Source organism: Hippocampus guttulatus, chromosome 22, assembly GCF_054856545.1.
Source record: "Hippocampus guttulatus isolate MCC_2025c chromosome 22, RoL_Hgut_1.0, whole genome shotgun sequence".
Lineage (NCBI taxonomy): Eukaryota > Metazoa > Chordata > Actinopteri > Syngnathiformes > Syngnathidae > Hippocampus > Hippocampus guttulatus.
This window is the reverse complement of record NC_141282.1, coordinates 6,839,037-6,856,936: the sequence shown is the minus strand read 5'-3', so window position 1 is coordinate 6,856,936 and position 17,900 is coordinate 6,839,037. Positions and strand designations below refer to the sequence as shown.

The 17,900-nt window shown below is 46.3% G+C and overlaps 1 protein-coding gene across 1 annotated transcript; it reads left to right on the top strand.

Annotated features, from left to right (window-relative positions):
- Positions 1-309: 309 nt before the first annotated feature.
- Positions 310-17,670, top strand: mybpc1 (myosin binding protein C1). The gene is made up of 31 exons (XM_086103300.1): positions 310-503; positions 2,989-3,015; positions 4,014-4,085; positions 5,081-5,128; positions 5,709-5,750; positions 6,140-6,181; positions 6,559-6,669; positions 6,868-7,016; positions 7,095-7,212; positions 7,299-7,347; positions 7,807-7,863; positions 9,232-9,398; positions 9,468-9,600; positions 10,424-10,548; positions 10,639-10,744; positions 10,830-10,996; positions 11,082-11,247; positions 11,322-11,428; positions 11,520-11,656; positions 11,745-11,904; positions 11,985-12,089; positions 12,160-12,348; positions 12,856-12,990; positions 13,084-13,251; positions 13,349-13,437; positions 13,532-13,727; positions 13,803-13,942; positions 14,015-14,174; positions 14,284-14,420; positions 14,493-14,679; positions 17,002-17,670. Exons 1-31 carry the CDS (start codon positions 482-484, stop codon positions 17,097-17,099), a joined length of 3,609 nt encoding a protein of 1,202 aa, XP_085959426.1. The 5' UTR covers positions 310-481; the 3' UTR covers positions 17,100-17,670.
- Positions 17,671-17,900: the final 230 nt, after the last annotated feature.

Genomic DNA, 17,900 nt, shown 5'->3' with positions numbered 1-17,900 from the left:
CATCTCTTGCTAAGACCGGTTTCTCCTACAATAGCATGAAAAGGTGCGTCCGCACTTTTGAGTGCTAGTATAAATGACAGGAAATGGCTCCGCATTGTCTTTGCAGCGCCTTGCTCCCTTCAGTCCAAAATGCTGGCATGGCAGCAGATGGGTTGAGAGGACAGGGATGCTCACCGTCGGCCAGACAGAGCTCGACTTTCCACGAGAAGGGAGAGGTGGAGCGTGCCATCGATCTATATAAGGCCTGAAAGCCATGTCCCTCCTGGATCTGTCACCGTTCCTCCTCTCCTCCCCCCACCCCTGACGAGACCTCCAAAACGTACCCCCTGTGCTCTCCTCATCTCCCATCACTCTCGTCCGAGTGCACCAACGCTCGACCTGCCGCCCGCCCCCTTGCTGGTGGACCTCCCGTTGAGACCCACAGCTCGGAAGCTGCACCTTTTGTTGACCGCCTGACAGTCTTCCTTGGACTCGGCTCAAGATGCCAGAGCCCCCAAAGAAAGGTAGGGGTGCAGAAGTGATGAGTAGTACTAACGCAAGCCGTCGGAGAGGACCGTTTTAGGCGCAAAGAAAAGCGAAGGGGCAATATACATGTACTGTTATGCTTCTAGCGTTGTATGATTGACGATGCACGGATGCAAGGGAATGCTCAAGCAGCACAATCCAAATCAAATGTCGCTTCGAAGGTTGAGGGACCGTCTTGGAGAAATGGTGGCTGCACTTGGGATCAACGATACAATTTGTTCCATTTGTCTCCCAGATGATTTACGGCAAAGTGCACATTAAACTGGACACCTCTTCTAAAACCATCCCATCGTCCCGCCCTCACTTTGGAACCATGACATCTGTCATCTGCAATCTCACGTCGATCAACATTCCTGTTGAATCCGTGCCTGTCTGTCATTAGGCGATGGTATTACTTCTGCCTTCTCCCTGAGCAGCTCAGACATGCCCATGAAGAGTACATTCAAAACCTTTTGTGAGAATCAAGGATGCGTCCTCCTATACAGATATATACTGTATATCTCAAGAGGACCCTTGATTGGTCAGATGACCGTCCATATTTTCTTTCCGTCAAGATGATGGATTGATAAATATTTTCCATCCAAACGATGGTGCCAAAGTATGAGAGGATGTTATGAGCTCACCGAGCAACCAAATAGTGCAGATCCTTGCGGAGTGACAGGTGGCCATCTAAGTAGCACTCAAAGCGGATTGCAGAAGTGAAGCCTGGCTTGAGGCTTTACAATTTGATCAATTTTTCACAGAAATAGCACAATTTTTGCTTCCCCCTTGCAGGGATCGTCACTAGCCTTATTTGCACAAGCTTCCGTTTGTAATGCAAACCTACGACTGGGCGGTCTTGGATTGTGTAATATGCCATATGACAGGATTGATCTCAATTGAGAATCGGGTACAAGGATGTCTGTCCTGTGTGTGATGCAGTTTCTCTTGGTGCGTGAATCTCCCGATCCCCTAAGAGACAGCCAGTGACAAGCATTAGCCATAAATAGCGGCACATCCCACAGGAGATACTGTAAATGTGTGCAGAAAAGTATTGTTCTTCAAATGGGTCGGACCAGCTGTTGTTTTAGACACCCTCCCCCCACCGCCTACTTCGGATGCCGAACAGGAGATGATGGGTCGCCAGAGTAACTCTTGGGGCAGAGATTCTTGTCCCTGGAATAGTTTGGAATGAGCTCACTTTTAATCCCCATCCCTTGTTCCCTGCCATCTCCCTCCACTGACACCCAAGCCTCCTCCCCGCCCGCAAGCCCCCACCACCACCGAAAAACACACCCACACCCACACTGGCCAGGCACCAAAATTGACAACCCCACAGCTACTTTATAGCTCACTCAAAGGGCAGCCACCCCTTTTGACCCGATGCCCAGACACTTTCCACGACTGTCCTCATCTTAAGCTCCTTTGTCTTGGGTTTCCTTCGAGGAGAAGCCCACGGCATCGACACCACTTGATCCAGTATTTCTTGTCACAGATTTGAAACACTCTCCCTGAGCTTTCTTCTCCGTCTCATGTTATACAAAAGGCCTTTATAAATCAAGATGACTTATTGGAAAAGAAAACCTCATCCAATTGCAATGGCGAGATCGATCGGGGCTTGGACAGACGTTTTATTTCACACACTAAAGGTCGATGACAGTGGCAACAGTTGGAGCCCCCGTGAGCCTCTTTCTGTTTGAGCGCCAGCAGAGGCAACAGCTGAAAATACCTGCAACCTTGTCAGCTGAACTGGGAGACCCTCCGAGGTAAAGCAAAACCTTTCTGCACCCTCATTATCCCTGCGGCCATGAGGGCGAAACTCGTTTCGGGCCGCATGATGTGACGCCGCTGGATCGCGCTGCAGTGGTCAGCGACACATTGTTTGGAAGCAAGCGTTGCGGCTAATTTTGGGTGGTGGAATGCTGACAGGGAATCGTCACGAAATTCAGGGATATCCGAAGCTGAGACTGAGAAAGTGGCTCTCCAAAGAGGATACTTTATCGGCAAATGCGCTGGAGACAAGAGTTGAGATCAGTGCGTGGACTGGTTGCGCGCAGCCGACCGTCGCCAAGCATCCGACGTGTGAAAGCCCGGGCTCTCAAGGAGAACAGTGAGGTTTTCGGATCAAGTTAGTGCTTGCATCCACGCCAGACAAAGGTCACCCAATGTTCATTTTCATCCATCTCATGTTTCTTATCACTTTGCTGGTGTTTATCTTCTCCACTAAACCTTGACTGGAGTACTGAGGTGAACCCCCACCCCTCCAAAAAAAACTGGTCGCCTTCCACGGATTTGGCATTTTACGATGCGTCTTTGCGCAAGACACTGAACACCTAAATGTGAACATGTGGTTTGTCGCAGAGGCCCTCGGTCCTAATCAGTTAAGACTGTCGGGAGTCACTTAACAAAATAGATCAGTGTGTTGCGTATCATTTACTTACCCAGTGTCCTGTAATGGATCCCTCCTTTCTTTTCTCCCTTTAGATGAGACGACAACCGCACAGCCGGAAGGTGAGCAGCCAATGACGGGTCGCCACTTGTCAATTCACACCCTGCCACGACAATCAGACAGACTCAGACTTGTCTCCGGTTGGGTAAACAACACATGATGACTCACCCTATGGGGGACACTGATGTAGATGGTATCTTTGAGGGACTAAGAGTGACGCCTCCATCCATCCATTTTCGACAACATGTCTACCGACCTCGGACCTCAGACACTAATCAAAAAAAGTACATTACGATACAAAGGCTTCGAATGCCTTAGAAATGAACTGCAGCCATTGCTGACTTTGCAAGAGATGAGCAGACAACATCTGCCAAAGCAGAGCTCATCAACGTTAAGACAGGTTGATTCTTCGAGACGATATGGACGCACCGCCGCGCCCCGCAGTGACGACCACCGAGCTGTCAGCATCTCTGACATTCCACTCGCCCGCCAGCTGATCCCTCGCTGTTGTTTCAGCTGACGCGCCGGGCCGCCCTGCGCGAGGGCGGGCGGGTCGGGGGATGGTGGGCGGCGAGCGGCGAGCTTTTTGCCGCCGGTGGGGATTTGACCTTGGAGCCCCAGCATCTTGAGGCTCACGCTCGGAGAAGTTCCCCGAAAGCCGCCCTAAAAATATCCCCGGGACTTTTTGCAGAATAACGACAGCAGCGGCTCAAACGGGTGACGCAAAGATGAATTCATGATCACCGGCGCTAACGTTTGCAAACTAGTCAATTATTGCAGTCGTCGGCGAAACCTAACATTTGAACGTCATTAATCCAAATCAACACATGTGCATTTGCGAGACGGAAATGACATTGTTGGTGCTTGTCTTGTGAGAATGCTCTGTCTCAAGTATCAATGTGCGTGACCTGCAAGTATGCGTGAATGTGTGTATTTTTGTGTGCGGTCGTGTCTTTAGTGTACACGAGAGTGCAAGAGACGCGACACGTGCTTGGAAAAAAAAAAAAGCTTTGTGCTCATCCAAATCCATGCGCCGCTTTATTTGTCACATTATGTTCAGAAAGTGTTGCACCAGAAAGTAACGGTGCCCCGCTCCTCCCTGCGATTTCCCTGGAGGTCTCTCCACCCCCAGGTGGGTAACCTTGACTGCCCCCGTCCTCGATTCTTCCACCCTCTCCCCACAACTCACGTCACCGTGTTGGTTTGGGGTGTGCCCTCACAAGTATTTCCTTTGATTTTTAAATTCACTCGACGAGGCCTGCAGCTTCTTTGCGGAGGAGGTATGATTGTGGCGCTTTGTGGTTGTTAGCGTGCTGCTCTCCCTTGCACCTGTCCTGCGGCTTGACGCTTTTCAGTGAAGACGTTTGTATGATGTTACACGCTAAGCTGTGGGTAGGGCTGAAATACTGTATGTCAAAATCCCAAGACGAAGGATGAGATAAAACTGGAAAGAGCCCTCTAAGAGCTACGGCTGCAATACGTAGAAAAAAGGTGAGTTTTCGGGGAATAGGAATCTGAGAAAGGTTGGACAAAGCTGTGGAACAACATGCTTTCCTGGGGGTCGGGTTTTGTTGGCAACGTATAATGAGGTGCGTCTCAATAAATAAGAATATCGCGGAATATCTTCTTTTGTTTGAGCAGTTCAATTTGACAAGTGAAACGCCAACTATATCGATACGCCACAACATTAAAAAAAATTGGAATGTTACACAAGAAACAATGATTTTTTTTTAATAGAAAAAAAAACAAATTGGTAGGAATTGGAATTGGAAAAGCACTTTCCTATGCATTCATATAATGAGTGACACTTTTTTATTGGCTTCCTGAATTAGGTTACATTTTCTAGATTACCGCGACACACATCGTTGAAACTATTGCACCCGCTTGGCACTTGCAGATTTGAACGCACACCGCCACGTTGTCTCTGGAGAGAGCTCGTAGAAATGAGCGCAATAAAGATTCACTCGGGATCTCACGCCACAGTGCATTTTTGGCTTTTTTGGCATTTTGGGGGATTTGTCCTCAAGGGGTGCATGTCCATTTAAGGTCCCCCAGCTTGCCTGCTTTTGAAGGATTTTCACCGTGTTGCTAGGTGGGTACATATGTCAACAAACACCTTTATTGCAGATGACGCCGGCGTCACAGCCACTAGTACGCCCCCATCAACCCCTTCAGGTTGGTATCCAAAAACCATTCCCACTTATTTATGAGGACGGCCGACATTACAGAAGGAGAAAAGAGGCTGAGCCACAATAGCGTTCGCAAGCGGTCAGGATATAAGCTGGCGGATATAACTATGAAAAATATATGGTCCGCGGTTCGCATGACTTTCATTTGGGATGAACGCGGTATGTTTAACATCGAGATGTATGTTCGTGCTCGGACATACATGAAGTAACAGTTGTGTGTATGTGTGAGAGAGACGCCCGAGCATCAGCCTTTACTGGACAAATAAAGACAAGGATGCAAAATTGGTATTCCACATGTATGTACAGTATACTGTGGATACTTATCGCTCGCTATTGAGAGAATTTAACCAAATGCCATGCAATTTATTGACACTTCTTCTCGGTGTGTCGTGTTGGAAGACTGTGAATATAATTCATCTCCCGAAAATGGGGACCGGAGAGGAATAAATATAAGAGCATCGAAGAGCAAATTGTCAATGGTGGGCATCAGGAGTGAGTTGAAAACCAACTTCTATTTTTGAGCCGACCCTGATACTTTTCCGTGATGACTGTGCTTTTTTTCACAGAGGAAGCCAATTCACTCAAGAAACTCTCAATTGAGCTGCCTAGTAAGATGCCTCTGTTCAGTCCCATGACAGCCTTTCCGACCAACGCGGTCGCCTTCTCTAAATTACTAAATCACAACAGATTAGCGCGTAGGAAACATGCTGGCAGACATGTTTTTGATGTGTTTGGACAACCTTTGGTAGAACAACAGAGAGAAGTGGGGATGTCTCCTTGCTAACCAATTAACAGCCACCTTTTAACTCAAGATTACACTTTCAATTTTGCCCTCTGAGTAGTTCCCTTCAAACAGTAGATAAAATCCTAGCCCCCCCCCCCCAGAAAAAAACAACTAATCGCTTGGCGTTTTTTGTGTTGGCGTGTGCTTACGACAGCGGACTTTACAGTACTATTCCCGCCAATATGCTGTAAACCTCTCTTTGTCTTTATTTAGATGATAGCGTCCCTGTTACCTCCATGGGGAGAAAAGATTCAGGTAATTGAGTGGTAGACACAGTCACTAGAAAATATTGATATTGTGACACACAGTAGAGGATCGAGAGAATAGCGTCGCTTTCATTTAAGTCATCCTTGTTGGACATCATCTGAAGTAAGTTTTGTGTTCCCTCACATCTACTTCATGCTTTCAGTGTTGCTTAAACTGCTGCTGCTGCTGCTGCCGGTGGTGGTGGTGAAAGTGATAAAAATGTGTGTCGTCCTGTGTGTGTGTGGGTCTGCGTGGTAAGACTACACAGTGCAGAAGTTTGTTGGTTGTAACGGGGCTCAGATCGACTGCGACCGAAATGAACTATGAACTATTGCCTCCTTTTTTAAAATGTGCAACTGTATGCGTTTGTCCTCAATGTGCACCAGTGTGGTCTTTGGGTGAATCCCAACCCCCGGAGGAATTGGAAAAGCCCATCGAGACGCCACCGCTGTCCACCCTGCTAATTGAAAAACCCGTGAGCGGCATGGTGTCAGTCGGTAAGCGTCATCGACGGAGAATTGAGTCAAGATGACACAATGGATCCCGGCTTGTTTTGAAATGACTCAGTTGACACGATGCACTTTAGCAAATTTGGGTCTCGGAGAGGAACCAAATTTCTGTTTGGGAAGGAAAACGGCATCGTGGAAAAATAGCATTCACTACAATGTCTTTGTCATTTTTGCTGTACGCGAAAGGTGGGGACATCACCTTTGTCGCCAAAGTAGAAGCAAAAGACCTTCTGCGAAAACCCACCGTCAAGTGGTTCAAGGGAAAATGGATGGACTTGGCCAGTAAGACAGGGAAGCACCTGCAGCTCAAAGAGACCTTCGATCGCAACACCAAGGTAAGAATTTTGCCCCGAGCGTCCATCGGATAAGATAAGTCGCTCTCTGACGCTATCGATGCACGTCTCCTCGGACAGATCCACACATTTGAGATGCAGATCATCAAGGCCAAGGAGAACTACGCGGGCAATTACAGGTGTGAGGTCAGCTACAAGGACAAGTTCGACAGCTGCTCCTTCGACCTGGAAGTGAAAGGTCGGTTCAAGCGCCAAGCGGGTGCCCCCGTCAAGACACATAGACGACGGAATGAGTGACTGTGAACGTCTACCGCTGTCTTCCAGAAACCGGGGGATCACAAAGTATCGACATTCGATCGGCTTTCAAAAGGAGGTAATGCATGAAGACACGCCCACTTGGGAGTGCGTGTTCAGTATGCAACACAAAGGTGCAATGTTGTAAATGCATACAGGATGACATGAAATGATTGACAGCGGTTCTGTCACTGCGACCCACCGCCAACTCAACCGCCTTGACACAATCAAAGGCCAACTTTGATATATTAAATCACCCTCAAACAATGTGTATGGAAGGCAATACAAAGCACCCTGGGTGTCATTGCGCCGTCACGCTGCGTGCGGCAATGTCGCCCGGGGACGAGAGACTTACACAAGCCACCTTTTTTCCCCCAAAACCAGAGACGTAAGCCTGAGTTTTGTGTAAGCACCAATCATTCGTTAGCTCACGGCTAATACGTTGATTGAGCGTCGGCTTTGTGTTGGCTCGTTCACAGCATTGTTTCCTTGAGACTGTTTCATGAAATCCTTATTAATCTCTCCCTGTTAACAACAGCACTGAAGGCCAAGACGATGCAGGGGAGCTTGACTTTAGTGCTCTCCTTAAGCATAGGTGAGAATCATATGCCCAGCCGCCGAGTGGATGTTGCCCTTCCTTGCGGTCATGGTTTCAATGTGCTTCTTTTGGCTTTCTTTGAAAAAATGATTCATATGATGCCACCCATTGAATGGCGAGCCTATGTCTAGCGCGCTTCTCTTGGTTGCTCAAAAATAACCGCAATGTTGCCTCTTTAAGCTCATGCTAAACACAGACACGACCAGATAAGTGATACATTTATTTTGGGCTTGTCTCTTCTTCTCCCCTACACGTTCAGACATCAAAGGTTAGTAGAGCGAAAACCATAGGTACTAAAAGCATTAGACCTTACTGCGGGTGAGTACTCTAATCTTGCAGTCCTCAGCATGAAAGGGTTGGGGGGCTCCCCGAACTGGACGAGCAAAGAGTGTTGGCGTACAGTAGCTTGGTAACACTTCATTTGAAAGCAGCATTCTGACGGCTCCTGCTGGCAGTCGGCAATAATGGAAATGGTCTCGGAGCATTTCCCGTTGTTGAAGATGCACTAGTGAGCCACAGGCAAATGATGCAGTAAAATAGTGTTATCGCTACATTATCGTTGTATTTCACGTGGGAAATATAAGGCAAACACACCCGTGTTTATTTTGGCGCACCACATCATAATTGCCTGAAAATAAACAGAAAGAGTCACGAATGCAATAACATCGTCTGCTGCTTTTCACCTTGCTAACTTTCAGACATTTGGAAAAATGTCCACGAAAGATGTAAGTGATGGAATGTTCTCCTAACACAAGCGCCACTCATGCCGCGGGTCAATGAGTTTACTAACCAGGATCTCACAAACATAATCCAACACCCACCCTGAGATTCAGTCTAACATGATGCGCGCGTCCCTGACTGGATCAATGGAGTGAGCATTCAAAAAAAAAAAAAAAAAAAAAAAAAAAGGGAATGGGCCAGATAGAAGGAAACCCAGTTTAATAATGTTCGTTTCAAGCAAGAATAAATTTTTACGTTTGGAAAAAGACAGACAAGAGAATGACAAGAATGACCTGAAGTAAGCACAGACGAGAAGGAAGGCCGTATGAGCTGATTAACAAAACTATTACCTACTTCAATTCAGTCCGATGGACCATTTTTATGACTTCCGATGGCCAAAATTACTCGAGGCGCCCATTTCCAATGGCGGGATGAATGTCCTTTTTTTTTTTAAATCCTCGCCAAGGTAGAAGCAAAGTCAGGAAGACGTTGCATGAAGCCCATCCCTTTTATGTAACATTTTTTGAGGAAATCGGGGAGGATTGTATCGTACAGAATTTCGCGTTACAGTTCCAATTCCTCAAGACATGTTACAAACACTATCCTATGACTCTGGTCCTCACACACTATCCAACACCCTCCCAGGGAGCATAAACCACAGGACGACACTCCCGAGGTGGACGTGTGGGAGATCCTGAAGAATGCCCGTCCAGATGAGTACGAGAAGATCGCCTTCATGTATGGTATCACGGATCTGAGAGGCCTGTTGCGCAGAATGAAGAAGATTCCCAAAGAGGAGAAAAAGAGCGAAGGTAAAGTGGTTACTCGGCGAGCGGAATTCCAGAGAGAACCACGCCGATGAAAAATGTGCCATTTTGCAGCCTTTGCCAAGAAGCTGGAGCCTGCGTATCAGGTGGATAAAGGAAGCAAGATCCGCCTGGTTGTTGATCTGACTGATCCCACGGTCGACCTGAAGTGGTACAAAAATGGACAAGAGATCCGTCCCAGTCCCAAGTATGTGACCATGTCACCTATTGTGTATCCTTCCTGTTGTCAGCTCTAAACGCAAATGAAGCGCATTGCACATGATGCTATTCATTTGCGGGAATACGCCCTCCTCTGGCCGCTGTCTTATCGGTTCCTTCTCGACTTCAATGTGGCTCTGAAGACTTTCCATGACTGCAGAGCGACATTTGAGTGATAATCGCACACGTACGGTTGTGTTTAATTGCTTTTTGTATGCCTCTGTACAGGAAAGGGCGGTACCTCCCACACAGGTCTTTAACTGAGCCTGGCTTTGGCAAGAAGGCGCAATATGGAGGGTTTGACAACTGTTTGCGTTTTGAGTTCTCGCGGGAAAACATTTCAAGGCAATGATGATAATTCCCTTCAGAGTGTTGCAGAGAATCGATATGATCCTCGATTTGCAAAGAAAAGTCATGTCAAAGCCATGCCAAGCTAAAGCCATTTGGGAGGCTATTGCTGTGTTCTGGTTTTCATCGCCGGGACTTCCTGTTGTTCTTCTAGTTGACTACCACCCCCGGGCATGATGTCTCTCTGTCTATGTCTGTCTGTCATGTCGTGGCTCCTTCCTATGTGCCATAATCACGTCTTGCACACTCTGCGTGCTCTGGCCCTGTTCTGGCTCCGCCGCTGACCTTAAGTCAAAGGAAGTAAGTTGATTCGTCTGTCCAGCTCAGTGTTGCAGAATTAGCTTTTTTCCGATCCGATGTGCGTGATGCATGGTGAACAACTCATTCGACGTGTTGAGTTTCACAAAGAAAGAAAGTTGAGCGGGTAAGTTGTTGAGTCAAGCTAATGGATGGATCACATTTAGGTACATATTTGAGCACAAGGGCACACAAAGGATCTTGGTCATCAACAACTGTGGTATGAATGACGACGCAGCGTATTCTGTGGCAGCAGGAGACGAGAAGTGTTCCACAGAGCTTTTTGTCAAAGGTACTGTAAGAAGGGAGAAAAAAAAATCAAGAACTTTGGTAGACTTTCATGGGTTTTCGCTTCAGCGTTATCCCCATTTCTCGACCGCAGAATTGCCAGTAAAGATCGTGAAAGGTCTTGAGCCCGTGACAACCACAGTGAATGAGCGGATCGAGCTGGAATGTGAGGTGACAGAGGAAGGCGCCCCTGTTAAATGGTAAGATCACGGTGTAGTTCATGAGAAGAACTCCATAGAAACTTAATTTTCCTGAACCACAGTTGAATGCGGCTCTTTCTCTCAGGATGAAAAACGGTGTAGAGGTTCCAACAGGGGTTCGATCCAGATATCGAGTCAAGTGCGAGGGAACCAAACACTTCCTGGTAATCGACGACGCGTCCCTCGAAGATACTGGGACTTACTCCGTCATGGCCTCTGGAGGCTCATCAGAGGCTCGCGTGAAGATTGACTGTATGTCAACAGATTCTTCTGTCGCTTACTGATTTCGTAGAACGGCTTTGCTCAGGTGTGAGGTGAATCGAACTCTGTTTCACAGTGAAACCACTGAAGATCCATCAAGACCTGGAGGATACAAAAGTCTTGCTGGGCAAGCCTCTGAAGCTGCGCTGTGAGATCTCCCCAGGAAACGTCGCAGGCCGATGGTATCGGAATGGACAGCTGATCCAAGAAAATGACCGCATCATCATCACACACAAACATAAGTATGACCTCATTGTTAAGATGTAAAAAAAAAAAAAAAAAAAAAAAAGTACATAAAGATGTTTTTTTTGGGCAGAGTTCACGAACTTTCTATTGAATCGACCTCCCTTCACGATTCTGGAGATTACACTTTTGTACCTGATGGGTACTCACAGAGTCTATCTGCCAAGGTTCATGTCATAGGTACGCTCCATCCAGGCTCACTGACTTCAGATCACACACTAAAATAAAAAAAAAAAAAACACTAAAGAATTAAAGAAACAATTTTCTTCAGACCCTCCAAAGGTGCACCTGGAAGGTTTGAACTTCGTCGACAACACTGTGACGGTTGTGGCTGGAAACAAACTGCGCTTGGAGATCCCCATCAGTGGAGAACCAGCCCCCAAGGTGGTGTGGATGAAAGGAGAAAGGGTAAGTATCGAACTTTTTGTCTGCGGCTTGGGTAGATGGCACTTTATGACATTTTAAATCATTGGCCACCCACATCTCTCCGTCTCAGGTTATTCTGGAGTCGGGCAATCGTGTCCGAGCTGAAACGTATGTTGACCAGACGAGCCTGACGATTGACATCACGGAGCGCGAAGACACGGGCAACTACAAATTAGTCCTTCAAAATGAGGCTGGAGAGGCCTCAGCTCACATCAAGTTGAAGGTTGTAGGTAAGAGTTGGGAAGAAAAAAAAAGTATTGCGTGTTTTGAAAGAATCTCTCAAACTTAAGACCCCTTTCTCTTTATGCAGACATCCCTGATACTCCAGAAGCTCCTTTGGTGCCTGTGATTGGAGGTGATTGGTGCACTATGACGTGGGAGGCACCCAAATACGATGGGGGTTCACCAATTTTAGGTAAATGTCATCATACCTACCTCGCAGACTTACTTTGCAACAGACAACCGAGTCTGGCTGTCCTCCACAGGCTACTACATTGAGAGAAAAAAGAAGCAGAGCTCGAGATGGATGAGAATAAACTTTGACCTGATCAAAGAGACAACATACGAGCCCAAGAAGATGATTGAAGGTGTGCCATACGAAGTGCGGCTATTTGCAGTCAATGCCATCGGGGTGTCCAAGCCCAGTGAACCATCCAAACCTTTTACCCCACTCGGTGAGTCACATAAACGATCCCTTGAATGTCCGCTGGGACAATGGTTCAGCTGTTCACTGGCACTGTCGACAGAGCGCCTTACTCGAACACAATCATATCACCAGCATGTGATGAGGTTTACGAGGCTGTTGTCTTTTTTTTTTGCTCAAGAGTTAAGGTTGAATCGAAGTGTGCGATGTGTCCTTGGAAGCTCAGGCGCACAGCTGTTGCCTCCCGTTTCACCACCGTCCAAAGCATTTAACTGAGATTTCCATTGGCCACGCAGGAGCTTTGGAAGATATTAAAATGTCTTTAGAATGACTGCCAAACCATCTGCGGATTAGAGGTTTAGGAGATTAGGTCCATGAGAGAGTTCAGTAGGAGTGAAATGATTCCGAATAAAGAATGGACAGAGACGAGAGGTTGGCAGACAGTGAGGCGCCTCGCTCATGTGCGAGTGCGTTGATCTTGTTCGTGTACGCTGTCGCAAGCACACAAGTCTGATGAGCGATATTTGCATCCTCCAAGCTGTAACCAGTGAGCCCACCATGCTGGTGGTGGATGACGTGACTGACACGTCAGTGACCATCAAGTGGCGTCCTCCAGAAACCATTGGAGCTGCTGGTCTCGACGGGTATTTAGTGGAGTACTGCCTTGAAGGATGTAAGAAAGCCCACTCACCCACAAACAGGGACTCACTCTGCTATCCTTGATAAAAGCTGAGGTTGAAAAGATGCAATGTTTCTTGATCGACAGCTGATGAATGGGTACCAGCCAACACCGAACTGATAGACAAGACTAGATACACGATCACAGGCATGAAACCTGATACTAAAGTCTTCATTCGAGTCAAGGCCATCAATGCTGCGGGAGCCAGCGCTCCGCGAACCACTCAGCACGCAATTCTTGTCAAGGAAGTTATTGGTAAGAAAAAAATGCTAGCAAAAGCAAAAAGAGCAATGAAAGTTGCCTCTGAGGGGTAATTGATGTCTTCAATTTTGTGATCATCGTCCTTCTCCAGAACCACCCAAGATCCGTGTCCCACGACATCTGAAGCAGACTTACACTCGAAGAGTCGGGGAAACAGTCAACCTTGTGGTGCCATTCATGGTAAAGCGCTGTCAAAATCCAGTCCCTTTTTTTTTTCTCTCCAAGCATCATGAAACATAATTCTCCACATACCCCTGTGACGATGTCCATATAGGGCAAACCTAGGCCAAAAGTCTCTTGGCTCAAGGATGGTCAACCCATAGATCCTGCCCACGTCAGCATCCGGAACACGGACTGTGACAGCATCATCTTCATCCGCAAAGCAGAACGCAGTCACTCCGGGAAGTATCAAATGACGGTGCAGGTGGAAAACCACGTGGACTCAGCCGAGATCGACATCCAGATCATAGGTAAAGAAACGAAGCACGGAAAGAACATTTTCACCGACAAACCTTTGGCTCATTTTTGCGTTTCCATGCCGTTAGATCTACCTGGGCCGCCCCAGATTGTGAATATTGAAGATGTCTGGGGAGAAAACGTATCGCTATCCTGGACCGCCCCCAGAGATAATGGCAATGCTGCAATAACTGGCTACACCATTCAAAAGGCAGACAAGAAGACAATGGTAAACGATGAATTGGGAGAAATCTGCATGGTTTGTTCATCACGTTTACACATTTTCATGTGCTGAACGTAGGAATGGTACACATGCATTGAGCACTATCATCGCACCTCCATCGCCATCACCGAGCTCGTGGTGGGCAACGAGTACTACTTCAGGGTCTATTCTGAGAACATGTGTGGACTTAGCGAGTCGGCCACCCAAACCAGGAAAAGCGCCCTCATCGTCAAAGAAGGTAGGGGTGGCAGATTTTTTTTCGACAAAGGATCATTGTCTCTCCCTCATCACATCTGATACCACTCAGTATCATGCACGACCCTATTCCTTTTCTCTTGCAACCGCAGACATGAAGATGAAAATCTTCGAGTTCAATGACCACGACTTCAACGAGGCGCCCAAGTTCACGCAGCCGCTCATCAACACGTTTGGCATTGCTGGCTACAACACCACTCTCAACTGTAGCGTCCGTGCCCATCCCAAGGTAGGAATTGGGCAAGGGGGAACCCACAAAATGACTGCGGTAATCCTAACGCCGTGGTTGTGTTTGCCGCAGCCCAAAGTGACCTGGATGAAGAACAAGATCATCATTGGCGATGACCCTCGCTACCGCATGTTTAGCAACCAGGGTGTGTGCACGCTGGAGATTAGGAAACCCAGCCCTTACGATGGGGGAATGTACACCTGCAAGGCCATCAACGACTTGGGGGAAGCCCAGGTGGAATGTAAACTGGAGGTCAAAGGTAAGGGTGGACGCAGAGTGGACTCCCCGTGGTTTCCAAAGGCTCAAATTGCTCTCTTTGAATTGAAATAATCATTTATAAAACGAGGCAATGATCGAAAAAGAGCCCTCGGAGGCCAAGTCAAAGTAGGTCACAGTGTTTCCAATTTTGTGGAAAATCCAGAGGTCTGGCGTGTAAAAACACGTAAGTATCTGTCGTTTTTTTGTTGCCACAGCAGCTGTGCATCGATGAAAAAGTGTTAATGGAGTCACATGTGCCCATATATTCAAGAAGATATTCCAAACAGTTATCGTGAAAGCCTTTTGATGGACTAAATATTTCACAGGTTCATTTATTCGCCACATTAGACAAACACATACAGTACGTACCAGAGTTTGCAGTAACAGCGGTAACTGTGTGGGGGCAGTGTTGTGAATGGACGCAAATTAGCATTGACCTAACAAACACATGATATGATTTATTGATACATTACCGTTGCAATGTTTCGACTTCATGTGTGGGGAAACGGAACGTCCAGAGCAGTGCCCTGCGGCTCAACCTGCAATGGTGTCGCAGAACTAAAAGGGTAGTGACTGCGTATGCTTGTTGGTACGAGCATAAATGAGCCTCAAGTCCCCAAGGCAATCGAGCAACATGTCCAATGAAAAGCATATTTATATCTCTACCATGTGTTGTTTTTCTTTTGATCCAAAATGGATTTAAAAAAAACAACAACAATCAGAGATACAACATGCTTTCATTGGTTGGCAACAACCGCTTCTTTGCAAAGCTACCTTTACATAAACAGTAAGTACATGGTTAACCGCAAGCTAATCTCATGATGTATCAGAGCGAGAATTTTTTTTTTTAACATGATTTGCCTACATTGCCATTTTTCAAAAGCTAATGTTATGACGGTAAGGCTGCGCTAATGACACCAGAAGGTAGCGTACACAATTTCGTTTCATTTGTCTATTTTAACCTGATAAAAAGTTCCATCCTCACTTCTTTGACTTGACGGCATTTTTATCCACAACAATGCCTTTTTTCACTCCTTAACTCCTCATATAAAAAGAGCCCAGTAATCACTTATTGGTACACCCCCTGGTGCACACATATAACACCATGTAAACATTTTTGCTAACCCATATTCTCTTCTCTTTCCCCCCCAGTCCAAACTCAAGAATTATGAATTGTTTGTTCTCACAAAAGGTAAGCTTTCATATGGATCCGGCATATGAAGCTTATGTCATTCATTATGCAACCCGCCGTCAGCCTGCTTCCTAAATTTGAATTGCTGGTTGGGAATGTGGCTGCCATTGCCCTCGCAGGAAGTGCCCCCCTCCCCCTGGAAAGAACATCGGCCATTTTAATGTAACGGGATTTGCATGAAGCCTCATAGCTGGACTCCTTCGCAAGTCTATTTTGTATTTCTCACTGGTTGCCATATTGTGACTCTGAGTGTTGTGTGCAGATGACATGAGGTGAGTAAATTGCTTGACAAACTGTACAAACAACGGTTGACAACCCTTTTTTAAAAACTCCCTCCCTTTCTGAGAAAGGGTTTGCCATCAGCTGAATTTTGAGGGCACCCAAAATAAACAAGACAGTTACTCTTTGGTGCAAAACAGAAGATTTTGTTGGGGCCTTTTCTGTGCTGGATGACATTGTTTTTGGCATAGTGGCCGGATGTGCGAAAGCTCAGCTTGTGTCCCAGTTCAGTTCTACTTTGTTTGAAATGGTTGAAAGTGTTCTAAAACAGCCCAATTAAAATAAATATATTTTTTAAAAAGTAATTCTTGAACAGCTTACCCTTGATGGAATATTGCAGTGTAGATGTTCCTGCTGTTTCTGCTGTTGCGTCGTCTCCTCTTCTGTCACACAAGCATAAAAGGAAGTTAAACACAGCATAAAACATTTTGAAAAATTTAATGAAAACTAATCAACCTCTCACCCAACTTGGGGTGTTTCAAGAGCCATCATCAAGAGAACTCTGACCAAAAGATATTTCATAAAAAGCAGTGGAGCAAGAGCTGTAGACAGTTAATATCAAAATCCTCACAGGCAGATATTCTTGATCCTCATTGGAGAACGAATATTATTACTGTGAAGCTGTGACTTTGTGGCACTTTAAAAGCATTTCTGGCAAACGCTGGTCAGTGAGCTGAAGTCTGAGCTGAGTTGGGAGTTTTGGGGACAAACCTTTTGGGCTTGCGATACACGAATACAAAGCAGAAATGAAATGGGACAAACGACATCTTCCTTATGCTTAAACCGCTTTCGTCTGTCCCTGCCGACTTACTCACGAGTGTCCCCTCTTGTCCCCAACCCCACCTACCGTAGGAGGGTTCACCTTCTACGAACTCATGCAACGCGGCGTGCCCATCCACCTGATTGACAAGTACATGACAGAGACAAAGGTTGTCGAACAAGACGAGTAGAGACTTGTTGAGCTTTTGCTGCAAAACGTGCTGCCACAAGTGACGCCCCTCATCTCTCAACTATATCCAACCACTACGGGGGGAGGGCAGCAGCCTGGAGGCGGATGCGGGGATGGAAGGGTGATCGTGAGATGGGGCGGGGGGCCTACTAGTCTTTGTATGGCATGCTGTGTCACCCTGTATTTTATTTGTATGCCTCAGTCAGCTCAGATGCATGTCAGCAGTCCCTTTTGTTTCGCTTACGTGTGAAAACAACATTAAAAATAGCACACTACATGTTCTTTTGTTTGCTGGGGTTTAAGGTACTCTGGAAGGGCAGGGGCATGTATAAACAAATGTTTGTTTTGTCTTTGTATGGTGTCTCTGAAGAAAACTGTTGGATAAATGAATGTCGATGACTCATCTTAATGAGAGGGCAAAGTGGGTGAAAAAAATGTGGTTTATTCTGCATGTAACCTTGTCATTTTTGGATTCATATTGGTGACTTGGGCAAGTACTGAAATTCTGTCAACAAGCGCATGCCTTTGTAATTATGGCCCATGGATAACAATAAATGGCAATTTTAATTATGGCACTGTTTCTGGATTTCTCGAGAGCCATTTTACAATTTCAATATATTTTTGGAGAAAGAGTGTCTATGACTCAAATTTTGGCAGGAGACAAAAACAATGATCTAAAGGTAAAACATATTACTGGAAATACATTTTCGGGGTTGACTTCCCCTTTAAATAAAAATTGCACCTCAATTTCAATTCAGTTCTTAAAAAACAGTTCTTAAAAGTTTAACTGTAAATAGGTTGT